At 55.2% G+C, this 26,344-nt stretch overlaps 2 protein-coding genes across 3 annotated transcripts in view; one reads left to right on the top strand and one right to left on the bottom strand.

Annotated features, from left to right (window-relative positions):
• Nucleotides 1–26,344, bottom strand: part of NECAP2 (NECAP endocytosis associated 2) — a 283,382-nt gene that overhangs the window by 234,624 nt on the left and 22,414 nt on the right. The gene's annotated exons all lie outside the window — the stretch shown is intronic.
• On the top strand, nt 9,624–24,318 carry ARHGEF19 (Rho guanine nucleotide exchange factor 19). Of its 2 annotated transcripts, XM_050790672.1 has the most exons (16): nt 9,624–9,793; nt 13,211–13,650; nt 14,045–14,335; nt 14,496–14,616; nt 14,693–14,769; nt 15,046–15,308; nt 15,908–16,068; nt 16,165–16,317; nt 16,581–16,710; nt 16,808–16,882; nt 17,056–17,145; nt 17,313–17,473; nt 19,683–19,841; nt 20,341–20,420; nt 23,167–23,271; nt 23,677–24,318. In XM_050790672.1, exons 2-16 carry the CDS (start codon nt 13,239–13,241, stop codon nt 23,832–23,834), a joined length of 2,436 nt encoding a protein of 811 aa, XP_050646629.1. In that variant the 5' UTR covers nt 9,624–9,793; nt 13,211–13,238; the 3' UTR covers nt 23,835–24,318. The 2 variants fall into 2 exon arrangements, with proteins under 2 accessions (XP_050646629.1, XP_050646638.1); XM_050790681.1 differs by lacking the exon at nt 9,624–9,793 and having other exon boundaries at nt 13,057–13,650.

Below are 26,344 nucleotides of genomic sequence, written 5' to 3'. Positions count from 1 at the left end.
ACACAGTTAATAGTTATTGACTAAACTAATAAATTTATCCATTTATCCACCCATCGACCCATCCCACTCATCCACCCATCCCACTCATCCATTCATCCATTTTTCCCCATGTTCATCAACCATCCCACCAGACTTTTATCTGCTCACCCACGTAGCCATCCGTCCATCCCTCCACCCACCTGCCTACCTACCCACTTTCTTGTGAATAAACTATAGAGATTTACTGAGTGCTTGCCCAGTTTACCCACCCATTTGTCAGCCTACTGCCTGCTCACTCATCAGTCTATGTAGCCCTTTTCCACATGTCCACCCATTTGCTGTTTACTTCTTCTTCTACCCACCCATCCATGTAGCCATCCATCCACAGGCTTTTAACCATGCCCTGGGGAAAAAGGCCCTGCAAAACCAAAAATGAATTAGAACCCATTCCTGTACTTCCAGAGCACCCTCTGCAGTCATGAAAAGGTGGGGGGCTTCCCCTATCCTGGGATCATGCCACCAGCCTCTTGGCCCTAGGATGCACATTTCTGTTGCCCCCTGTGATGGGAGTGCCCACATCTAGAGTTTGCTGCCCTGGCCCTGCAGATGATCCAGAACCCAGTGACAGACTTGAAGGAGCTCTACTTCCCACCCCACAGCTGCCTTTCCCACCTACTCACCAGCTCTGCAGCCATCCTCACTGTGGTGAGGGGACACTGAGCCTTTGCTCTGGAAGGACTGGCCCCTCCAGGGTGGGTGGACTGGAACACTGGCAGTCCACTCTCCAGCTCTGACAGCCCTCTCTCCCCGCCCTCAGCTTTGCGTTGTGATGATTTTCCCTGTGTCTGTCATAATTTGTTTGTTTGTTTGTTTGTTTTTAAGACAGAGTCTCGCTCTGTCACCCAGGCTAGAGTGCAGTGGCGCAATCTCGCCTCACTGCAAGCTCCACCTCCTGGGTTCACGCCATTGTCCTGCCTCAGCCTCCCGAGTAGCTGGGACTACAGGCGCCCGCCACCACGCCCAGCTAATTTTTTGTATTTTTAGTAGAGACGGGGTTTCACCGTGTTAGCCAGGGTTGTCTCGATCTCCTGACCTCATGATCCTCCCGCCTTGGCCTCCCAAAGTACTAGGATTACAGGTGTGAGCCACTGCACCTGGCTTGTCTGTCATAATTTACCATGGCATTATCAGCATTGCAATGTTCCACACTGGCAACTCTGTGCTCATGACCCAAGTGAATGTCCTTTGGGGCAATGGAGGGTGGGAGCACTGTTCCAGGCTCCAGGCCTAATGTGGGCATCTTCAGGTTTTTTTAATCCCACCACATGGGTGGCTCCAGGTAATGGCCCATCACTCTGCCTAGGCTGGCAACATTGCCAACATCAGCAGCACTGTGCTCAACCAGGTACTGGTCTTCCTCTTTTTTTTTTTTTTTTTTTTGAGACAGAGTCTCATTCTGTCGCCCAGACTGGAGTGCAGTGGTGCCATCTCGGCTCACTGCAAGCTCCACCTCCCTGGTTCATGCCATTCTCTTGACTCAGCCTCCCAAGTAGCTGGGACTACAAGCACCTGCCACCACGCCCAGCTAATTTTTGTATTTTTAGTAGAGATGGGGTTTCACCATGTGGGTCAGGCTGGTCTCAAACTCCTGACCTCAGGTGATCCACCCACCTCGGCCTCCCAAAGTGCTGGGATTACAGGTGTGAACCACCACGCCTGGCCTGGTCTTCCTCTAAAACCAGGTCTACACCACACTGGCTGACTCACCAGATGGAGTAAGTGAAGGTAATGAGTTGCAGGGCTATCTTTGTGTCATCTGGGAACTGGGAGTCTGGTGTCTGCAGTCACCCTCAAGTGAGAGTGGCCAGGGACACATGGCTGACATTAGGGGTTGGTAGGTTAAGGACAGGAGCATAGGGGCTGACCTGATGGACTATGCCTGCCCCCTTGCGCCCAGTAGAATTCCGACCAGCTATGCCCTTTGTCCAGAGATGCATAGAATCCAGACCCTCCATGAAAATGCCTTCACTTTCATTTTCAGTTTGTCAATTTCTATTCTTCTCCCTTCTACATGGCATTCTTCAAAGGCAGGTGAGGACCACTCCCCAAACCCCAGCCTTGGGGCTGTTGCTTCCCAAGGAAGCAGCCCAGCAAAGCAGCAGCACCCTTTGGACTCCAGATTTGTCCCTACCCAGGTCTTGCTATTGATCTTAAAGCTGGTTCTTGATTTCCCTGGGCTAGAGTCTTACCGACTGTAATTTCCGGGCCCATCATTGCACAACTGTGCAAATCTAACACCTGCATTCAGTCTGCCCTTCAGCCCTCACTGGGTCGCCCCAAGCCTGACAATGCCACCTCCCAATGCTGCAGTTTGACTTCATCACCATCTTTTGGGAGCCTTCCTGCTGTGCACCCTTGGTTGGATGCGAGGGACACAGAAATGAATCAGAGCTGGTCCTTTTCCCTAGGAGCATCCAGTCTTTAATGAGATCTGGTTAAGAGTCATAAAGTGCTGGACTCTCAGGAGGTGCTGTTATTGTGTAATTGCCATTGTCATTGAAGGATGATCACCAAAAGAGCCCACTCCCCAGCACAATGACTCCATCTTCCTGGGCCACAAATGCCGCATTGGCTGATCGTAGGTTGAGCAGTAGGTTTAGGCCATGGTCCCAGCAGACCCCTGGGGCCTAGTAGGGTAGGCAAGGCCTCCCATCAGCTCTGTCAGCAGGGTTATCTCTCAATTCAGGGGGCAGCCAGAGGATTAGGAGCAGAGTAGGGAGATGGGGTCAGCCTCAGCATGGAGTTTAGCTGCAGCCTGGCTCCAGAGAGGGAGAGCACATTACCCACAGATGCAGGGGCCCTTAGGTTTGTGGGGTACCCCGGTCAGTATGGCACATTGCTCGGCATGCAGAGTGAGGATGTGATTATGTACCTCTGGGTTGCTAGCTCTTGGGGTTAGTGGGTAGTCCTCACAACCTCAGGTCTGGCAGGGGTAGGATCTGCCTCTGGGGCCTCCAAAGTGGGTAGGAGGAGCAGGTGGCCAACTTTGTGCACCAGCAAGGAGGTGGGGTAACCCCTATGCAGCCCCAAAGCCCTGAGTAAGGTGCTCTGTGCCTGCCAACAACAGCGCGGCCCTGGTGGCTGCCACATTGAGGTCACCCAACAGCTCATCATCCTCATGGTGGGCAAACAGCTGCTCAGCCACATGGAAGAGTTCGCTGTGCTGTGAGTGGTGGGGGGAGAATGGGGAACAGGGCTGGGCCTCATCAGGCCATTTGGAGGGCTTTTATAAGAGCAGAGCAGAAAACCTCTTTCCTGGGACAGAAGATACAGACACAAGTCCTAGCCCTGCTTGTTGTGAGCTGCATGGCTTTGTGTCTCTCTGGGCCTCAGTTTCCTCATCTATACAATGGGGACAATAATAACTCTCCAAGAGAGCTGAGGGGATTATGAGGCGTTCAACAGGAAAGAGCTTTGCTAATGGAGGGCTTTCTATTACTGTTTTTTTTCAGGGGGCAGTGATATTCCAGAGACCAAGAATGGCTACGTGGGAAGCACAGAGTTGAGAGTACTGGACTCCTGTCTAACAGATTGGATTTGAACACTGGCTCCACCACTCACAATTTGGGGAGCCTGGGGCAAGTTCTCCAGGTGTGTTTCCTCATCAGTAAAGTGGAAATCATCATGGTGCCTGCCTCTAAGGGGTGCTGGTGATAGAAGTGGCAGTTCCTAGCGCAAGGTCCTGTTATGACCATTATCTGGTTTCCCTGCCTCCTGCCCCCAGGAAGATGAAGGCTCGGTGGCAGAAGTGGCAGCTGGCAGGGCAGAGGGACACCCAGGTCGGGCAGCAGCTGCAGCGCTGGGAGGAGGAAGGACTATGAGCTCATCGAGTGCCAGGGCCTGTTTGATGAATACCCAGGTATGGAGGAGCAGTTGCTCAGCAGCGTGTGCCCTGGGTGTGAGTGGGGCCCTTGGGGGCCTGGAAGAGCAGGGGAGATGGCCCCGGGCCTGACACTCCCTGCCTGCCAGAGCTGCAGTTTGGGTTCTTCGCCATCTTTGTGGGGGCATTCCTGCTGGCATCCCTGTTTGCTCTGCTCAACAACTGGGTAGAAATCAGACTGGAGGCCCACAAGTTCCTGTGCGAGTACCAGCGACCAATGGCTGGGCGCGGCAGGACGTCTGGATCTGACTGCTCCTGCTGGAGGTCACGGTACACCTTGCGGTCACCGTGAATGGGAGTGAGGCAGATGAAGGGAATACAGGGGCAGGGGGCGGGGGAGATGGAGTTCAGAGACTGGGGAAAGGGGTTCAGAAATAGGGAAATGCGAGGCTGGAGAAGGAAATCCGGGTCAGAGGTTGGGAAATAGGGGACAGGAGGCAAGGATTCCGGGCCAAAGGTTCATCCTGCCTCAGGAGTAGGTCTGGATCCGAGTGGGGGTGAGTTAGGGAGTTGGGCCCTGAAGGCCCTCTGGCTCTGCAGACTTTCGTCCCGCCTTCACCTCGGACTTCCTGCCGCATTTCCAGTACCAGTACGAACACCACACTCAGGTGCACGGCTTTGTGAATTTCACGCCGGCACCCGCGCTCCCTGCCTACCTGTCCCGGAGCAAACACACTCTGCAGGTGTTAGACCCTTCAGGCTGGGGAGGAGGGGCGCGGCGGGAGGGGCGGAGCCCTGAGCCTTGGTGGGCGTGGCCTTCCTGTGAGGGGCGTGACGCTGAGGTAGGAGAGGCGGGGCGCTGAGCCTTGGTGGGCGGGAAGCTGAGGCGGGAGTGGCAAGGCCTGTCTAGGAAGCACGGCGGGGAGCCTTGGTGAGGGAGGCCGGCCTGGGAGGGGTGGGTGCTGAGTCTTGGTGGGCGGGGCCTGTCTGGGAGGGGCGGGTGCTGAGCAGGGAGGGGCGGGGCCTGGGAAGCCAGGAGCCGAAACTGTGGACGGGTGGGGCGGGGCCTGGCTGGGGTGCAGTGAGTTGAGTCTGCCCCGGACAGATGCGCGGAGCCGGCTAGGGTACTGGCTGAACGGGCAGGGCCAGATTCTAGGGAGGAGGAGGGGAGGAAATGCAGGGTTCGGAATCAAGATCCGAGAGCCTTTCCAGACCCCGCAACCCAGATACAAGGCCTTTCGCGACGCGGGGGTGAACCAAGCCCTCTTCTACTAGAAGCTTCTGCCGTGCATCTGGGCTTCATTATCGCCTTCGAGGTAGGCTCAGCCATCTGTCTTGGACAGACTTGGTTCCAAGTTCAGGCTCTGCCGCCAACCGGCTGGAAATGGGGATATATTATATAATAGGATCTACTTTATAGGGTCGTTATGAAGGTTCGGTGTCAAGCATTTGCACTGTGTCTGGCATGTTGTGCTCAATGAATTAATATCACAAATAATAATAACATTATTTCTTGGCAAGAGAAAGGAGAAAGGAGAGGAAGCACTCGCCCACCAGTTTTGCTCTTTTACAAGCCCTGCCCCTGACGGGGTTCCTACTGTTAAGGGTTCGAATCATAGCTCTGTGTCTTTGGGCAAATGACAACCCCTTTCTGCTTCTGTTTCTTCACTTGTGGAGTAGAAGTTACCCCCAGCTCATAGAGTTGTTGTGAGGATTAAATTAATTAATATCCGGAAAACCTTCAGATTAGGGTTTGGCGCAGGGTAAGTGCTCCATGAGTTAAGATCGCTAAGGCAATCATTCTCTCTTTTTGGCCCCCTTCTCCCCAGCATGTAGTGTTCTTCTTCTAGTGCCCCAACGCCCGGCTCGTGCCCGATGTGCCAGCCCTGGCTACCAAGATAACGCGCGAGGGCTACCTGGCCAAGCAGGCGGTGGCAGACAACGGGGAGGCGCTGCCTTCAGTCAGCAAGGCAGGCTGACCCCGGCCCCACCCACACCATAATGACCATAATGACCACGCCCCTTGGCCTGCCCTCAAGCCTTAGCTCAGCCTTCTCAAGTTCTGCTCTCTCTAGCCACGCCCCATTATTTGGCCTCGCCCATTGGAGGGACTGGCTGGACTCCCTGTAGTTTCCGCCTGTTCCCGCCCATCATTAAGCTCCGCCCCCGCCACGCCGCCTTTTCTACTTTATCCGCAAACTGGGGTTGGGGGCTGTTCTCTGGAGCGCCAGCCTGCTCAACCTGACCAAGCTGTGCTCTATGTCCGCCGTCCCCAAAGTCCAGGACGCAGGGGCGAGTGAGGCAGGGCTGCCCTTCCGGGACCCTAGGTTCCCCAGGATGCTCCTCCTATTGGGGTCCTCTGGCTTCCAGTTACGCATCTGGGCAGTGTCTCAAGGCCTGAGGATTGGAGTTCCCTGGAGACCTCCAGACCTGCATTGCTACCCTTCCGTGTTCCTTGCCTCCTGGCCTCTGTACAATGCCGACAATAAACCTGTCTCTGCCCCAGCCTGCCACCTCTCCACGGCCACCTGGTCCCCACCCACACGGTGCAGTGTCTACTCACTATGTGGCAATGCTCTAGGGAGTCGAAGTGAACATGGGGGAGCAGGGGAACCCTAATCACTCTGAACTTAATGGCCATCGGTTGGCAGCTAAGGAAAATACTTTGGGGCCGGGCGCGGTGGCTCACGCCTGTAATCCCAGCACTTTGGGAGGCCGAGGTGGGTGGATCACCTGAGGTCAGGAGTTCGAGACCAGCTAAACCAACATGGAGAAACCCCATCTCTACTAAAAATACAAAACTGGCCAGGGGTGGTGGCGCATGCCTATAATCCCAGCTACTCGGGAGGCTGAGGCAGGAGAATCACTTGAACCTGGGAGGCGGAGTTTACGGTGAGCCAAGATAGCGCCATTGCACTCCAGCCTGGGCAACAAGAGCAAAACCCTGTCTCAAAAATAAATAAATAAATAAATAAATAAAATACTTTGGGGGACTAGGGCACGGGCCATGAAACCTCTGCTGTGTATTCCAAGCCCGTAGTGTATGAATAATAAGATCAATAAGAGTTCAGTTAGCCGAGACACCCCCTATTAGACTTTCACACACTTTTCACCACAAGACCCTCCTAAAAGCCTGGTGAGGCAGTACCAGGCAGTGGTGAAGGACTCAGGTTGGTGGTGTGGTCAGACAGACCTGGGTTTCTTTTCTTTTTTTTTTAGACGGAGTCTTGCTCTGTCACCCAGGCCGGAGTGCAGTGGTGTGACCTCAACTCACTGCAGCCTCTGCCTCCCTGCCTCCCGGGTTCAAGCGATTCTCGTGCCTCAACCTTCCAAGTAGCTGGGATTACAGGTGTGCGCCACCACGCTCAGTCGATTTTTGTATTTTTAGTAGAGACAGAGTTTCACCATGTTGGCCAGGCTGGTCTCAAACTCCTGACCTTGTGATCCGCTGGCCTTGGCCTCCCAAAGTGCTGGGATTACAGGCGTGAGCCAATGCGCCCGGACTATTTTTGTATTTTTAGTTGAGACAGGTTTCACCGTGTTGGCCAGGCTGGTCTAGAACTCCTGACATCAGGGGATCCACCCACTTCGGCCTCCTAAAGTGCTGGGATTACAGGCGTGAGCCACCGTGCCCGGCCAGACCTGGGTTTCAATACTAGTCCCGCCCCTTATTAGCTGTGTGACCCTGGGCAAGTTATTTAATCTCTTGAACCTCAATGTCATCTGTAAAATAGGGACTTCATAGAACTGATGAGAGATTTCAAAGGGATAATGCTCATGACTTAACTTGTACAAGCCTTTTAAACAGCTAGCCCCCCATATCCTCAGGTTCTGCATCCTTGGATTCAACCAACCATGCATGGAAAATGAAAATAAAAACAAAAAATAACGACGACAAAAATAATGCAAATAAAAAACATCACAGGATAACAACTATTTACATAGCATTTGCACTGTATTAAGGTGTTATAAGTAATATAGAATTGATTTAAACTGTACTGGAGGGCCAGGCATGGTGGCTCACGTCTGTAATCCCAGTAATTTGGGAGGCCAAGGCTGGTGGATCGCCTGAGCCTAGGAGTTTGAGACCAGGCTGGACAACCTGGTGAGATCCCATCTCTACAAAAAATACAAAAATTAGTCAGGTGTGGTGGTGCACGGCAGCGGTCCCAGTTACTCAGGAGGCTTAGGTGGGCGAATTACCCAAGCCCAGGAGGTTGACGAGCCTGCAAGTGAGCCCTGTAATTGCACCACTGCACTCCAGCGTGGATGACAGAGTGAGACCCTCTCACTTGAGTACATTTTTTTTTTTGACAATAAATACATAAAATAGACGGGATACGGTGGCTCACGTCTGTAATTCCAGCACTTCGGGAAGTTGAGGTGGGTGGATCATTTAAGATCAGGAGTTCAAACCCAGCCTGGCCAACATGGTGAAACCTTGTCTTGACTAGAAATAAAAAAAAAGTAGTAGGATGTGGTGGCATGCACCTGTAATCCCAGTGACTGGGGAGGCTGAGGCAGAAGAATTGCTTGAACCTGGGAGGCAAAGGTTGCGGTGAGCTGAGATCCCGCCACTTGCACCACCACGCCTGGGTGACAGAGCGAGACTGCATCTCAAAAATAAATAAATAAATAAATAAATAAATAAATAAATTTTACTGGAGGATGTACAAAGGTTTTAGCAAACACTACGACATTTTATATAAGGGACTTGAGCAGCCATGGATTTTGGTATGGGAGGGTTCTAGAACCAATTCCCCACAGATTCTGGGTACCAAGGGACAACTGTACTCACCTAAGTGGTAGCAGTAACAGTATCTACCTGACAGGGTCATGGTGGAGATTAAATGAGTAGATACATGTGAAGTGCTCAGGACAGTGCCTGGCACTTAGTAGGTGAACAATAAGTTCGCCCCATGAATATTAGTATGTGTACACATCTTCACATTAATATTAAGTGCCTGGCAATTGCTGGAAGCTCAAACAGATGGCAGGTAATATTAGGGGAAAATGCAGCTTCCCCTTCCACAGGGTTGGGAAGATTACATGCTGGGCATACAGCATGCCCTTCTTACTGGAGGCGGTTTGACTTGGCTATTTGATTTGGTTTATTGAGGGCTCAATTGGTATAGTCTGGGAAGGCCTCATGGTGGAGGTGGCCACTGGAGATGGTGGGGCAGGTCATTCCAGCCAGTGGGAAAGGATGGGCCATTTGCAAGGAGTGGCTGTACTAGATGAGGAGAGGCTGTCCAGGATGATGCCAGATGTCACCATTTGCAAGGAGTGGCTGTACTAGATGAGGAGAGGCTGTCCAGGATGATGCCAGATGTCACATCACCAACTTTCAGGATTGATTTCTGTCTCCCAACCATAGGGATGAGTGTTCCCGTTTGATAGATGCAGTAATAGGATCAGAGAAGGTCATCAGGGTTCTCAGGGTCCCTAAGGAGTCCAAGGCTTGGGAGGCTCTCTGTGAAGCTCCCAGGATGCTCCCCAGCTCCAAGAAGTCCCCTGAACACGCCCATGTTTGGGAAGCTCCAGAAGAGTGGTGACCTGTCTCCTAGAAGCAGAAGCAGTGCCTCCCCCATCTTGAGGACCTGGGTGTAGGGTCCTTTAGAGCTTCACTTGGGCATAGGACTCCCATTGTTCCAGCCCCCCTCTTGTACCCCAGACTAGCCAAACCGGTTCTGGGGAAGGGGGGCGGGGAGCAGGCACGTTGAGACAGCCGCCTGCCTCTCTCTGCAAGGTTCCCTCCTCCTTCACCTCCCCCTCCCTGCCCCACACAATACCCAGGAGCTTGCCTTGCTCGGCTCTGGGGCCATGCTGACATGCTGACATCGCCCCCTGAGGACTTGGCTGCAGCCCCAGAGCCCCCAGGGTGTCCCGGAGCCCTGGACTGTGCTGGCAGCAGGACGGAGCTCCCTGGCTGAGGTAGGGCCCCACCTGGGTGCCAGCACTCCCATTCTCTTCCCGCCAGTTTTCCCCGCTGAGTGAGCCCTTTGTGCTGCCTGCCTGGTCTCTGATCCTGGCCCTGACCCACTATGGCCTTCTGGGGCTCTGTGAACCACTTGGCCTGGTTCCCCTTTCCAGCCATGACTTCCCACTTGGCTTTATTCCTTAAAGGGCAGAGAGGCCCTGGCAAGGTCTCCACTCTTCTGGGCAGCAGGGCAAGGGGCACCCGGGAGGGGGCAGGGAAAAGCTAGGTACAGGAGGCCAGAAACGCTTTTTCTGACCATGGTAGTGTCCAGGGACTCTCTGGCAGTCTTGCTAAATGGGCCCATTGCCCTCTGCAATTAGCAGCGCCCACCAAGGGTACTTTCCTCGGCCCCTGCTCATCCTTCTTGGCGCAGATATATTTATGATGAGACATGTTTCTCAGAGAGGGCATTGGGTGGTGGTGCGGTCTCTTAGGAGCCACTTTACAGATGGGAATACTGAGGCCAAGGGACGGGCTATGACTTGCCTAAAGCCACACAGCTGGTCAGTGTCAACACTGGGCCTAGAAGCTTGGGCAGGGGTTATTCTCTTTGGGCTCCAGAATGGCCCTTGCCTAGTAGACACTAGAGTCTCTATCCTGTGATTGTGCCTCAGGAAGGTAATGTCTCTGCTGTCTGGGGCCAGTTCTCTTTCTGAGGTTTTTGTTTGTTTGTTTGTTTTTTAACAGAGATGCGCTACACACAATATAAACACAGCTTGTCCCTCTTAGCTCCCCAGCATTGAGGTTGGGTGGGCCAAACCCCTGGAGGGCCACAGGGCTGGCATCCCAGCTAGATGGGTCATTCTTATTACCCCTTGTCCTGAGCATAGGTGGAGGCTGACACACTCCTGACTTCCCCGCTAGGGACCCGCCTCCAGCTTCATCTCCCCGGGAAGACTTCTATGTCCCCTCCCCACATTCACCTAGCCTTCTCCTCTGCGGTCTTAACTGGCGGTACCCCTGCTGCAAAGCCTCAATGTTTTGACTTATCCCTGCGAATGATGGGAGAGAGGGTCCCTCCCTGCCCTCCAGGGGCTTCCAGAACCCAAGTGCTAGAATCTCCCAGCATACCAGGGGGCAGGGGGCATGTGTACATGCCTGCACATGTGTGCCCCCAGAAGCAAGCAGGACTTCTGTGTCGAGGACTCCTGATTCCTGCAGAGAAAGAGACCTGTCTGCGGGCAGGGGCCTCCTTCCACACACTCCTACAATGTAATGTGTGTCTCAGCCTCGCTCCTTCATCTTCCCCATCTGTGTGAAGGCCTGAGCTGCATTCTGTCTAGAGAAAGACTGATGGTAATAAAAATACTATCCTGTTTGTCAGATAAGGAGACAGTCTCAGGGAGATTTGCTCAGATGGGCACTCTTCAGGCTAGAGGGACAGAGGCTGACGGTACAAGCCAGAGTGGCCACTATAGAGACGGTCCCTTTGGAGCAGCCAGTCCTCTTCTTCCCACCCTCCCAGGCAGCGGGGTGAAGGGAGCGGGAGGAAGCAGTTGAGAAGCTGTGCAGAGAGACTGGGGCCTGCCACAGACCCAGCTATCTTTCACTGGGTCCTCGTCTCCCTCCCTGTCTCCAACAGTGACTGACACTGTCACTGCTCAGGCCAAGGCTTTCTCTCAAAGTGCACTAGGTATTTCAGCCAGGGATCAGTTACCTATTACCTCCTCCAGGAAGTCTTCCTGGAATACCCAGGTTGAGTTGAGCCCAGCACCCTCCTCTGATGGTTCCTCTGGCTTGGCTCTTGCCAACCTGGATTGTAAATGTTTTCGTTTTTGGCTCTCCCACTAGACTGGCAGCCCATGGGCATGAAATGTTTGTCCATCTGTCTCCCTGGGTTTTCCGGGCTTCATCTGTGTCTCTGAGGATCTGGTTGGCCTGAAATTGTCAGTGTCTCTGTCTCCATCTCTGGGTCCCTGAATGTCTCAGCATCTGTGGTTTTTCTGTTTTTGAATGTCTTGGGGTCTTGGTTTCTGAGTTACTGGCTAAGTGGTCTCTGTTTCTCTAGGTCTCTCTCAGTCTTCATCTCCTGGCTCTCCTGGTCCTGCCAGGCTGGGCACTGCCCCTTTGGCCTGAGGGGGCCTCTGGGGGGTCCTGGCTGCCCGGCCTGCCCACAGCGAGGCCAGGCTAGGGTAGGCCCCCGCCCAGCCCGCTGCCTGCTCCCTCCCTCCCTCCCTGCTTGCCTCACCACAGGGTTTGATGAATCAAACTCTTTGTCTGGGTGGGATCTCCCCCAGCCAGCTGGGCAGAGAGAGGGCTTCCCCTGCCGGAACAGCCAAACAGCATCAGCAGCGGGCCTGGGCCCGGAGAGGTGAGGGGCTGCAGGAGGGAGGCTGGCAGAAGGCCACAGGGCAAGAGCTGCCGGGGCTTGAGCCTCTCAGATCATCAGGTCTGCCCCGATCGAAGGGCTGGCTCCCCGGGGATAACTTCCTGCCCAGAAAGGACCCATCCAGCCTGGCCTACCCAGGGGCTGGAAGCTGGGGTGGGGAACAGCCCTTCTTTCACTCCAAACCGGGGGGGTTGGGGCACCTCCCTGAACTTCAGGAGGGCCCCTGCCTGATCTGGGTGATGGCCCGCCTGCCAGTCCATGACCCTCCCAGCCAACTTGGCATGGGTGTGAGCACCACTCAGCGCTGAAAGCCGCAACTCTGGGCAAGGGTCGGGGGGATGGGGGGAGAAATATCAAAGCAAGGACCTGTGGGCTGGTGTGTGTCTGCATCCTGGGGTGTGCGTGTGAAGGGAACAGGAGGATGAGAAATCTTGGGTGCCTGTGTAAATATCGGATGGGTCAGTGTGTTTGTGAGGAATTGTTTGTTCATGTATATGGTTGTGTAAAAATGTGTGTGTCTGTGACTGTGTGAGCCTGAGTTTGAAATGTTTGTATCTATGAAAGTGCACATGTCATTCTATACTAGGGAGAAAATGTAGTGTGGATGTATATGCTGGGACATGGATTTGTGACGATGTATGTATTTGCATGTCTGGTGACAGGTCGGTATGTGTTAGAGAAGGTACAAGGTGGTTAAAATCACCGATTTGAAAGCTAGAATGGCCAGGTTAGAATCCTGGCTCCACTATTTACCAAATAACCTCTCTGTGCCTCACTTTCCTCACCTATAAAATGGGGATAATAAGAGCATCAACTCACAGGGTTGTTGTGAGGATTAAATAATATGTGTAAAGTACCCAGTCTATCATTCAGGCAATGCCAAGCAAGTATCAGCTATTTCTATATAATTAGACATGTGAGTGCGTTTGTGGAGATGTGTGCACATGAGTGTACACAGGGGTTTGTCCAGGCCTCCAGGGGTGGTAGCTTACTGGCCAGCCCTGCTGTCCTCTGTCTAGATCTGATATCTTCTCTTTTGCAGGGCCAGGTGGTGGCAGAGCAAAAGAGGAATGGACTGTGGGCCACCTGCTACCCTCCAGCCCCACCTTACTGGGCCACCTGGCACTGCCCGCTGCCCTGTAGCAGTGTGCCAGCAGGAGAGTCTGTCCTTTGCAGAGCTGCCCACCCTGAAGCCCCCGAGCCCAGTCTGTCTGGACCTTTTCCCTGTTGCCCCCGAGGAGCTTCGGGCTCCTGGCAGCCGCTGGTCCCTGGGGACCCCTGCCCCTCTCCAAGGGTTGCTATGGCCATCATCCCCAGGAAGCTCAGATACAGAGATAACCAGCGGGGGGATGAGGCCCAGCAGGGCTGGCAGCTGGCCACACTGTCCTGGTGCCCAGCCCCCAGCTCTGGAGGGACCCTGGAGTCCCCAGCACACACAGCCACAGCGCCGGGCCAGCCACGGCTCAGAAAAGAAGTCTGCCTGTGAGTCACCCTTGGGGAAGCAGGTGTGGGTGCCACAGTGGGGGGGATGGGGGAGGGGCTGGGCAGCTCCTTAACCTTTATGTCCCAAGGTTCCCCCAAAAGTCAGGACAAGTGGTAGATTAGTGATAAGGAAACTAGCGGGACTCAGGGAAGGCAAGTGACTTGTCCAAGGTTATGCAGTGAGTGAGTCACCATTGCCTGGTCCCTCTGCCTACTGCAGTCAGGCCCTGTGCTGTCCTTACCCCTCTCGTGGACCCCCAGGGCTCTGGGGACCAGACGCTAGCAGAAACACAGGCCCTTCCTTTGGGCATGGCGCCTGAACCTCCCCAGGTGCTCAGGGCCAGGCTGGGGGAGACCCCAGCCTGTGCTCTCACAGCTTGCCCCCCAACCCTAGGGCGCAAGATGCGGGTGTACCAGCGTGAAGAGGTCCCCGGCTGCCCCGAGGCCCACACTGTCTTCCTAGAGCCTGGCCAGGTAGTGCAAGAGCAGGCCCAGAGCACAGAGGAGCCCAGGCCGCTGGAGCTCCTCTGTGCTGGATCCACCCGAGTGAGTCTCGAGGGTCCTGAGCGGAGGCGCTTCTCGGCTTCGGAGCTGATGACCCGGCTGCACTCTTCTCTGCGCCTGGGGCGGAATTCAGCAGCCCGGGCACCCATCTCTGGGTCAGGCACCGGAGCAGCCCGGGAAGGTACCAGCTCCTCCCATGGGCCCTGAGGGCAGCTAGATGCCGGGTGGGGGTGGGGGATGCCCACTCACCGGCCGCCTGAGGCCGTCAGGGTGCCCGGGCCGGGGCCCAGGCCCCAGGCCCACTCTCTGGATCCCCCACCCTCAGTTCTTGCCCTCTCCAGGGAAAGCATCGTCTCGAAGTGTAGAGACGGGACCGGGTGTCGGGACCGGGTGTAGGGACCGGGTGTCGCGGCCAGCCCCTGGTGACTCACGAGAGGGCCATGGCGATTGGTCCGAGCCCAGGTACCACCTCCTGTTTGGGCTTGGGTCCGAGACAGGGTGCAGGCGAAGAAGGGCCGTGACGCTCTCTCTTTCCTAGGCTAGACACGCAGGAAGAGCCGCCTTTGGGGTCCAGGAGCACCAACGAGCGGCGCCAGTCTCGATTCCTCCTTAACTGTACGTGGGAGGGGATCCCTGGGAGGAGGTAACGGAGGAAGGGGCTGCGGTGTGGAAACGGGGAAAAGGGGGTTTAGAGAGTTGAGAGGTAGGGATCAAGTGAGAAACGGAGAATGGAACTATCGGTATCTAGCACGCAGTAGGTGCTCAATTTGTTTATGGAATGAATGAATGAATGAATGAATTCACTATGTCCAGATATCCGAACCGCAGCAAAGGTTAAGTGACGCGGGCTCTTGAGGGAACCCACGGTCTTGCCCGCCCGTCTTTCCCCAGCCGTCCTCTATCAGGAATACAGCGACGTGGCCAGCGCCCGCGAACTGCGGCGGCAGCAGCGCGAGGAGGAGGGCCCGGGGGACGAGGCCGAGGGCGCAGAGGAGGGGCCGGGGCCGCCGCGCGCCAACCTCTCCCCCAGCAGTTCCTTCCGGGCGCAACGCTCGGCGCGAGGCTCCACCTTCTCGCTGTGGCAGGATATCCCCGACGTACGCGGCAGCGGCGTCCTGGCCACGCTGAGCCTGCGGGACTGCAAGCTGCAGGAGGTGGGCGCGCGCGGGGACCCGGCGGGGCGGGCCGGGGAGTACGCGGTCCGGGTACTTAGCGGGAACCGGGCCATAGAGGGAGGGGGACACACAAACGGGAGTGCTGGCGCGACTGTCCGCGCGGAAGCTTGGCTCTAGGACCTGACTACACGAGGCCCTGTGGAAGCGAGGACAGCAAGCCGCGGAGCGGGAGGCTAGGGGAGCCAGGCTTGGCTGCGGGCAGAGGGCGGAGCCAGCGGGACGAAGCCTAGGATAGGACAGGGCCGGATGAGGGGCGGAGCCATTGGGAGTGCAAAAGCCTGGTGGGCGCGGAACAAGGCGGGGACAGAATCAGGGGCGGGACCTGGGGGTAGGCGGGCTCGGGGAAGAACGCGTCCGGACTGGGCTAAGGGGAGGGGCGGGATCTAGGGCAAGCGGGGTTTTCACAATTGCTCGTGGCGGGAGGTGGGTCGCTGGGCCTGCCCGGCGCCAGATTAGGAGTGGGGCTGGAGAAGGGGCGAGGACGCGAGGTGTGGCGGCCTGGGGTCCGGGGATGCGAGGCCAGGGCCTCCGAGGTGAACCGGCCCGGCCCTTTCGACCCCGTGTGCGCCCTCCCTCAGGCCAAGTTTGAGCTGATCACGTCCGAGGCCTCCTACATCCACAGCCTATCGGTGGCTGTGGGCCACTTCTTAGGCTCTGCCGAGCTGAGCGAGTGTCTAGGGGCGCAGGACAAGCAGTGGCTGTTTTCCAAACTGCCCGAGGTCAAGAGCACCAGCGAGAGGTGAAGAAGTGCTCTGGCCTGGCCCAGGGTGGGGACCGAGCCTGTGGTTGGCCGGCTTCCAGATCTGGGGTCTCCATCCTGGCTCTGACTCCTCAGGTTCCTACAGGACCTGGAGCAGCGGCTGGAGGCAGATGTGCTGCGCTTCAGCGTGTGCGACGTGGTGTTGGACCACTGCCCGGCCTTCCGCAGAGTCTACCTGCCCTATGTCACCAACCAGGCCTACCAGGAGCGCACCTACCAGCGCCTGCTGTAGGGTTGGGGGCTCTGAAAGGGGCGGGGGCGTGGAGGGAGTCTCAGGCAGGTGTAGGCACTGAGGACTGGGTGATGCAAGGTGACTCTGGGAGGGAAGGGGTCCCTGAAAGGGTCTCTGTGACCAGGATAAGGTGAGATGCAACCCCAAGGGGCAGTAAGGATGTGCTGAGAAGGTCCCTAAAGGCCCCGTGGATGGCCAGGGTTGTGGATCCCAGGAGTTCAGGCCTACCTGTGATTCCAGAGCCCTTCCCATTTTCCAGCCTGGAGAACCCCAGGTTCCCTGGCATCCTGGCTCGCCTGGAGGAGTCTCCCGTGTGCCAGCGTCTGCCCCTTACCTCCTTCCTCATCCTGCCCTTCCAGAGGATCACCCGCCTCAAGATGTTGGTGGAGGTACCTCGAGGGGACAGGCTGCAGTGAGGGCTGGGTGGGCGGGCCAGGTCTCAGGAGAGTATGAGGCCTGCCTCATTGTGCTGATCCCACCTTCCAGAACATCCTGAAGCGGACAGCACAGGGCTCTGAAGATGAAGACATGGCCACCAAGGCCTTCAACGCGCTCAAGGAGGTGAGCTGGGCAGGGCAGGGGCTGCTTGGCTCCTGGGGCCCCCCTGGGCCCCCAGCGTGTCTCTAAAACAGCCCCCAGCTGTCAGAGTCTCCGGTCCCCAGGCAAGAGTCTGAGGCTGGGCTCTGGGAGCCAGGGCTGAGGGGCTGCAGGTGACCTCCCCACGGCTCCCCCAGCTGGTGCAGGAGTGCAATGCTAGCGTGCAGTCCATGAAGAGGACAGAGGAACTCATCCACCTGAGCAAGAAGATCCACTTTGAGGGCAAGGTGTGTGTCTGCCGCCAGCGGGATGGGCACTCCAAGGGGCAGCTCTTGTTTCTTCCTTGCCCTAGGGGCTTCAGGCCAGTTCATCGCTGCCCACACCCTCCCCTCTGCTATCCTGTGCTCTCTGCCTGGTGCCCCTGGGCCTGACCCATCCTTCTCCATCCCTCTAGATTTTCCCGCTGATCTCTCAGGCCCGCTGGCTGGTTCGGCATGGGGAGTTGGTAGAGCTGGCACCACTGCCTGCAGCACCCCCTGCCAAGCTAAAGCTGTCCAGCAAGGCAGTCTACCTCCACCTCTTCAATGACTGCTTGCTGCTCTCTCGGCGGAAGGAGTGAGTTGGGGCAGTCAGGGGTGGGTAGGTAAACTGAAGCCAGGCTCTCTTCCTCCCTACCACTGGGCTTATGACCAGTCCATCCCTGGGCCTGGGAGCCCCTGCCTGTGCCAGGTGGTGCTGCCAGGGCACCCTGAGACTTGGAGGCTCCTGAAGCAAAGGCAGAGATGTGAGACAAGTCCGTGTTCCAGAAGGGAGAATCAAGGTCTAGACTGTATGCCGAGGACTTGGAGCTGCTGTGAGCTTCAGCCAGTTAGAGCAGAGACTAAGAGCATAACCCTGGAGTCTCAACTCTGCCCTGAGTCACAGCTACGCCAGAAGCCAACTTTTACTCAGTACCTACTCTGTGCGAGGCATGCTATGTGGACTATTCCCTTTAATCCTCCAAATCCCTCCCTGGGAAATAGGCTTCTCTGTTACTCTCAGATCATGGAGCTAGTAGGTGGGGGAGCCAGGAGGATGCCAGCTCTGTCTGATGGCAGCACCGTGCCTCACTCACAGTGAACGCTCCCTCAGTATTAACTGTGATTATAAGTGAGGAGTGAGGTAGAAGACTACCTGGATAAGGTGAATGGGATGAAGGATGGACATGTGGGATGGTGGCTCACACCTGTAATCCCAGCACTTTGGGAGGCCAAGGTAGGAGAATCACTTGAGTCCAGGAGTTCAAGACTAGCCTGGGCAACATAGTGAGACCCCATCTCTTAAAAAAAAAAAAAAAAGGATGGACATGTTATGCTATAAGAAGAATTCATGCCTGATTTGTCTGTTCATTTAGTAAAGAGTCACTGAATCTCTGTTCTGTAGCAGGCCAGTGCTAGGGACATAAATATGAATGAGACTTGTTCTCTGCTCACAGGAGCTCTCAGACCAGTGAAAATCCATCCTGATAACCAGATCATCAGGGTTTTGATGGAAGGGTGTACTGCGGTAGTTCCTGGTGTGGGGTGAGAATCAGTAAAGCTTCATAGAGGATGGGACATTTGAGCTGGGTTTTGAAAGATGAGTAGGATTTTCCAGGTAGAAAGGTAGTTTGAGTGGAGGAGTACAGCAGAGTCGTGGTAGTGTAGACGAGCGGCATGTGTGTTTGGGGAATGATGAAGCCTCATGTGGCTGGATTTGTAAAGGAGAAGGGCAGCAGGGGGAAGTTGGGATGTTGAAGGTCATGGTAGAGAGGCTGGATTTTTTCTGAGGCAGCCAGGAGCGTGGAGAGTTAGGCAGAGGGATGATATATTGCTCCTGGCCAATTTGGAGGATGAACTGGAAGGGGAGAGGCAGAGGGTCCTGCATTGCTCAGGAGAGGGTAGATGCTCCAGAAGTGGCAGGGTGCTTCAGGAGACGTGGATTCAAGGGACATTAAGGAGGAAAGACAGGACATAGCTACCAGGTGGGTGTAGGGGGGATGGAAAGGGAAGAGGTGAGCATGACGTCTGAGTTTCCTTTTGGGCAAACTGGTGGTGTCTTTCATTGGAATGGAGAACAGTAAAGGGGATCTGGCTTGGAGAAGCTGAGTTCTTTTATTTATTTATTTATTATTTTGATGCCAAGTTTTGTTGAATGAGTTGACATCCATGGAACCCCCTCCACCCATCCTGCCTACAAGTACTTACTGATCCCAAATTGTGAGTCAGGCAGTATCAGACACTGAGATACAGTGGCAAAGAGATGAGGCTCAGCCTTCATGGGGCTCACATACTGGAAGAGAGACACTCCGCAGGCGAGCTGTCCAGTTGGCTCTTCGGAACAGACGCTTGGGAGAGAGGTTCAGAGAGAGGTCGTGAATCGCTTGAACCTGGGAGGCGGAGGTTGCAGTGAGCCAAGATCATGCCACTGCACTCCAGCCTGGGCGACAGAGCGACTCTGCCTTAAAACAAAACGAAACAAAACAAAACAAAACAAAAAACCAAATAACAAACAAAAAAAAAAAAGAGAGAGAAAGGTTGAAAGCGTGTTTGGGCCTCAGGGACTGGTCTCCATCACCTCCAGCCTCCCCCAGCAAGCCAGCAGGGAAGAAGCTCTTGGTTCCTTGTGGGGACTTTGCCAGCTGCTAGGAAAGCAGCGCCCTGTCGAGAAGCAGGACCCTGTGAGAATGCTGGCAGGGCAGGCAACCCTTTCTCCCCGCTTCCGGTCAGACCCCACCTGATCCCGAGGCTGGGTGCCTGGAGCCAGGGCCCAGGCCAGGCTGACCTCCCCTCCCTCGGTCCTCCAGGCTAGGGAAGTTTGCCGTTTTCGTCCATGCCAAGATGGCTGAGCTGCAGGTGCGGGACCTGAGCCTGAAGCTTCAGGGCATCCCTGGCCACGTGTTCCTCCTCCAGCTCCTCCACGGGCAGCACATGAAGCACCAGTTCCTGCTGAGGGCCCGGACGGAGTGAGTGGGCCTGGGTACGGGGAGAGAGGAGGCTCTTCCTCCCCATGACGGGCACCCCTGGGACATCCTGGCCTTGTTCCTCCCCAAGTGCTCATCTCTTCCCTGGCTTGGGCAGGACACAGGGGCAGAGGGCAGGGCTGGAGGCCAGAGCAGGAGCGCGTGCCCCACAGGTGGTGTTGGGGGGCTGCCACCTCCTCCTCAGCCTCTGGGCATCTCTTGGATGGAAACCTCCACACCCTGCTATCTCTGGCTTCAGGACTGTGGCATTAGGCAGGATGGGGGTAGGGCTGGCATCCAGGGGTTCTGGGCCTGTTATGCTCGGAGCTGGGTGGGGCACAGGCTTGGGAACAGGGTTGTGGGGTGGGCCTGGGGTGGGGCAGACATGACTTGGGTCCTGGGCCTGGACATCATGTCTGGCTCCCTGAGCCTTGGTTTCAGCACCCTGCCCTGGGCAACTGCACTTTGCATGTTGTGACAATTGAGCCTCCCCCTTCCCTAGAAGTGAGAAGCAGCGATGGATCTCAGCCTTGTGCCCCTCCAGCCCCCAGGAGGACAAGGAGGTCATCAATGAGGGGGAAGGTAGCTCATCCCTGTTGCTTACATCCCTGGGCCGGACCCTCGCCCGCCCTCCTCCCCTCCCATCCTGGGTGCTGTGTTGCCCACAGGGCTATGGGGAGAGAGATCAACTTCTGGGGCAGTCAGGGGTAGCTTTGAGGAACCTTGAAGGCTGGGCAGAACTTACAGAGCACAGGTGGACTTTGTGTCCACAGGCAGCATCCTGGAGATCACAAAGCCTTCATAGCTTCCCATTTCACCCCTGTTTTACGAGTTAGAAGAGAGGTTCAGAGATAAACGGACTTGTGTAAGTTCACCCAGCCAGTAAGTAGCGGGGCTGAGACCAGAGCCCGGGTCTGCCTCCATCTTTGCATCAGTTGCAAACAGGACAAGAAGCAGCCGGAGCCAGGGTATGAGGGGTGGTGGGGGTAGTGGTGGCAGCTGAGGGATCTGCTCAGTTGGAATAAAGGTTTCTCCTTTGGGGGTGGCTGGTAAGCCAGGGTGCGACCTAATCTAGAGAGCCTCCCTATAGTGGCCCTAGGAAGCTATTGAAGGTTTGTTTAGGTTTATTTGAGACAGGGTCTTGCTCTGTTGCCCAGGCCGGAGTTCGGTGGTGCGATAATGGATCACTGCAGTCTCAACCTCCTGGGCTCAAGTGATCCTCCTCCCTCAGCCTTTTGAGTAGTTGGGACCACAGGTATGCACTACCACACCTGGATACCACACCTTTATTTTTATTTTTTGTAGAGACAGGCTCTTGCTATGCTGCCCAGGCTGGCCTCAAACTCCTGGACTCAAGCAATCCTTTCCCTTCAGCCTCCCAAAGTGCTGGGATTACAGCATGAGCCATCGTGCCTGGCTTATTGGAGGCCTTTTTTTTTTTTTTTTTTTTTTGGAGACACAGTTTTACTCTGTACCCCAGGCTGGAGTGCAGTGGCGCAATCTCGGCTCATTGCAACCTCCGCCTCCCGGGTTCAAGCGATTCTTATGCCTGAGCCTCCTGAGTAGCTGAGATTACAGGCACTTGCCACCACACCCGGCTATGCTTTTTTGAGACAGTCTCACCCTGTCGTCCAGGCTGGAGTGTAATGGCACAATCTCAGCTCACTGCAACCTCCTCCTCCCAAGTTCGAACAATTCTCCTGCCTCAGCCTCCCAAGTAGCTGGGATTACAGGTGCCTGCCACTGCGCCTAGCTAATTTTTGTATTTTTAGTAGAGGCAGAGTTTTGCCATGTTGACCATGGCTGGTCTTGAACTGCCTCAGCCTCCCAAAGTGCTGGGATTACAGGTGTGAGCCATTGCGCCCGGCCTTATTGGAGGCTTTTGAGCAGAGGAGTTAGGGCTGAGCTTTAGGTAGTAAAGGGAAAGAAAGGGCACTCATGCCCACTGAGCGCCGCCATAGGCCAGGCCCAGGGCTGGGGGCTTTGTATTTTCATTAAATCTAATTTAATCCTCATGGCAACCCTACCAGGTAGACATTTTTCTTTTCTTTTTTTTTTTTTTTTGAGACGGAGTCTCTCTCTGTCGCCCAGGCTGGAGTGCAGTGGCACGATCTCGGCTCATTGCAAGCTCCACCTCCCAGATTCACGCCATTCTCCTGCCTCAGCCTCCGAGCAGCTGGGACTACAGGCATCCGCCACCAAGCCCGGCTAATTTTTTGTATTTTTAGTAGAGACGGGGTTTCCCCCATGTTGGCCAGGATGGTCTCGATCTCCTGACCTCGTGATCCGCCCACCTCAGCCTCTCAAAGTGCTGAGATTACAGGCGTGAGCCGCCGCGCCTGGCGACATTTTTCATATCTGAGAAAACTGAGGCTCAGAAGGTGAAGTAAATTGGTCACACAGCCAGTAAGTGGCAGAACTGGGATTCAAGCCAGGTCTGGCCCCCCGGTCTGGGGCTTTGGATGCTACCAGCCCACCTGCTCTAATGAAAAGAGCTGAGGACCAGGAAGGGGGTAGACGCTCTGGCTTGAGCGAGGAGTCCCACCTGGCTGGGGTAAGCTCCCAGGTGGTCAGGGGAGGTCCCTGGGAATGAACATTTGGCCCCTGAAGGATGAGGAGAGGTTGTCACGAAACGATCTGGGGAAGAGTATCTGGCAGAAGGAAGAGCCAGTGCGAAGAACCTGGGGAAGGAGGGAGCTTAGAGTGAGGAACAGCAGGGAGGCCGGTGTGACCGGAGCTTTGTGAGCGAGTAGGGAGGGAAAGTGGAGGGGAGAAGATGAGGCTAGCAGGGGGTGATGCCAGACCATGAAGGGCCTTGTAGGGCCTCGGGAGGAGTTTGGATTTTATTCTAAGAGGATTGGGAAGCCCTGGAGGGCTTTAAACAGGGGAGTGTTGCAGCTTAATCCCAGTTGGGAAGGATGGGCCAAAGGGAGCACCACAGCGATGTTAGGGGCATACTGCAGGGCCGTTACTGTTTTGTGTGAGGTGGCTGGGGGCAGTTGGACGTTGGAGTCTGAAGGACAAAAGCAACATATTGGCTTGAGCTGGGGAGGGGACAGCCGTTGGTATAGAGGCAGAAACCGAAGCTGGGAGGGAACGGATTCATCCCGCACTTGTATTTAGGGTAGGAGAGGAGACAGGCCAGGGTGGGCAGAGGGTACGCCTGCTTGGATGTGGGCCTGTGGCATGGGAGTAGCAGAGGAATAGAAGCCTCAATGGCCAGCTTCCCACCCCCTTACTTCCTCCTACTGCCCCTCCCTGCCCTACTCATGCTCCTTTCCCTGCCATCCTACCCTTGGGACTCCCTGAGCCTCCCTTGGGCTGTCAGATCACCCCCAGGTTCAGTGTGTTAGAACATACAAGGCACTGCAGCCAGATGAGCTGACCTTGGAGAAGACTGACATCCTGGCAGTGAGGACCTGGACCAGTGACGGTGAGGGGGCCTCCTGGGAAGGTCTCCCTGATGGGGCTCAGGTGGGCAGGAGGTGGCTAGATGATTAAGATATCACACAGAAAGACTCTGCAAGTGTTGATCTGCCACAGCATGTGGGAATCAGGTTAGACAAGAAGAGGAACTTCCTGCTTGTAAAGATATAGGATTGAGAGTGATGGGGGAGAGTGGGAAATACTCTTATAGAGGATGTCAGGAAAAACAGGTCAGAAGTTCATCTACAAGACAGCTCGAGACAGGGTCCTTCCTGGAGCTGAGAGATGCTGAGATGATGTCACCTTGGCCCCAAGGGTGCAAACAAAGCTTGCATCAGGGCTGAGGTGTTCCCTTCCAGGCCTGGCCCTGGTGCCCCTTTGATGCTGTTGTTCTTGGCCTGTGTGTCCCTAGGCTGGCTGGAAGGGGTCCGCCTGGCAGATGGTGAGAAGGGGTGGGTGCCCCAGGCCTACGTGGAAGAGATCAGCAGCCTCAGCGCCCGCCTCCGAAACCTCCGGGAGAATAAGCGAGTCACGAGTGCCACCAGCAAACTGGGGGAGGCCCCTGTGTGAGGGGCAGCCATGGCCTGGGACAGCACCTCCATGCCTGGTTCCCGGATGGTTCTGGAGGGGCCTGTAGTGTCTCCATGCCCCAAGCTGCTCCTGCTGGCACTTCACTTCTGTGGCCTTGGCATTGAGGGCACAGGGTGGGCACAGGAATGGGGGCACCTCCAGAGGGTATCTCTGTCCTCCTGCTCCTCAGTGTCCACACTTCAAGGCCAACGGCAGTTTCTTCCTCTGACGTGGGGACCATAACAGTTGATCACTGATATCTGGCAAGGACTGGGGCCCTCTACTTTCTGTGCCCTCAATCCTGCCTGACTCTTGGTCCTTCTGGCAGGGACCTGGCTGGGGAATGTTCTGGTGCTGGTGGTGCTGGGACCTAAATATATATTTAGATATATCTGGCATCTTGTCTACCACCTCCCCTGGCCAGAGCCCGAGTTGGTGCCTGGTTGCTGTGTCTTGTCTGTAAATAAACTCCTATCATGCCTTTGCTTGGAGTCTGTGATCCATCTGATGCTGCCCCACCCCCACAGTCCTGTTTTCCCAGCTAAAGACCAGGAGAGTCTCTAGCTGGCTCCCAACTAGGGCTTTGCATGTCTCTAGAGTTCACCTCTGAGCTGTAAGAGGGTGACCAGGGGACAGGGGGACGATTGTGTATCAGCTAGGCTGCTTTCGGCTGCAAGTAACAAAATGTCAGATACAAATAGGCTTAAACAAAGAGATTTGATTAGTTCTTTATTTGTTTCCTGTGGCTTCTATAACAGAATTACTATAAACTGAGTGACTTAAAGCAACAATATTTTCTTCTGTCACGGTTCTGGAGGCTGAGTCCAAAATCAGCAGCGCTGGGCCCGCACCCAGGGGCTGTGCTCCCCCCTGGGCTGTCAGGGAGAGTGGTTCCTCGCCTCTTCCCGCTGCTGGTGGCTGCAGCGTTCCTTGACTTGCAACCGTATCACTCTGATCTCTGCCTCTGTGGTCACATTGCCTTCTCTGTGTGTCTCTACCAAATTTCCCTCTGCCTCCCTCTGATAAACAAGTGATTGCATTTTCAGGCCCACCCAGATAATCTTCCCATCTCATAATCCTTAATTTAAATCACATCTGCAAAAACCCTCTGCCCACCGTCCCCCACCCTCCCCCACTTTTTTTTTGGTCATATGAGGTAACATTCACAAGTTCCAAGGACCAGGGCATGGATATCTTTTGGGGGCCATTTTTCAGCCCAACCTGGAGTGTAGTGGTGCAATCTTGGCTCACTGCAACCTCCGCCTCCTGGTTCAAGTGATTCTCCTGCCTCAGCTACCTGAGTAGCTGGAATTACAGGTGTCTACCACCATGCCCGGCTAATTTTTATATTTTTAGTAGATATGGGGTTTCACCATGTTCACCAGGCTGGTCTCGAACTCCTGGCCTCAAGTGATCCTCCTGCCTCGGCCTCCCAAAGTTCTGGGATTACAGGCATGAACCACTATGCCCAGCCCCTCCCACAGTTCTTATCACTGAGAAGTATAGAGTCAATGCAGGCTTCAGGCAAGGCTTGATCCAGTGGCTCAGTGATGTCACTGAGGACCGAGATCTTTCCATTTTTCTACTCTGCTGTCCTTGGTGTTGGCTTTATCCTAAGGCTTCCAGGGCCTTCTTCATTCACACCAAACATGGAATAAGAGAATTGTCCTTGTCTCAGGCTTCCCAGAGTCCTGGGAGTCTCTCTGATTGGATCAGCTTGGCTCACATGGCTACCTCTGGGCTGATCATGGCGGTGCAGATGAGCCTAGCCCAAGTCCTGTGCTCTTATCCCTGGAGCCAGGCTGGGGAGTTGTCTTCCCTGGAATCCCATGGATTCCCAAGTAGAACTTGGTGGCTGCTGCAAAGGAGGGGCGGGTGCTGGAGAGGCCAGTGTTTATTACATCACCCAAGAGAGTGGAAGGGCCTAGGAATAATGACCTTGGAGATGTGAACACCTGTGGGGATGGGAGCGTCCTTCAACCCTCTGAAGGAGGTCATGGGGCAAAGAAAACAGGTGAGTCAGGGTGATCCAGAGGGCAAACGTGGGACAGGTGGGGAGAAGCTCAGATTCATGAGGAAGTCTCTGGGAATGACTTTCTATCATGGTGTAGTATAGGGACGGAGGAGCATGTGGGCTTAGGAAGCAGACACATTGGAATTTTTTTTTTTTTTTTTAGATAGAGTCTTGCTCTGTCACCCAGACTGGAGTGCAGTAAGTAGTGTGATCATGGCTCACTGCAGCCTCCCAGGCTCAAGCAATCCTCCCGCTTCAGCCTCCTGAGTAATGGGAACTACAGGTGCACACCACCCTGTCCAGCTAATTAAAAACTTTTTTTTTTTTAGATGAAGTTTTGCCATGTGTTGCCCAGGCTGGTCTCAAACTCATGGGCTCAAGTGATCCTCCTGCCTCAGCCTCCCAAAGTGCTGGGAAAACAGGTGTGAGCCACCATGCCCAGCCTTGAAGTTTTTTTTTTTTTTTTTGAGATGGAGTCTTGCTCTGTCACCTAGGC

This window comes from Macaca thibetana, chromosome 1 (assembly GCF_024542745.1).
Source record: "Macaca thibetana thibetana isolate TM-01 chromosome 1, ASM2454274v1, whole genome shotgun sequence".
Taxonomy (NCBI): Eukaryota; Metazoa; Chordata; class Mammalia; order Primates; family Cercopithecidae; genus Macaca; species Macaca thibetana.
This window is presented reverse-complemented; position numbering and strand designations above follow the sequence as displayed.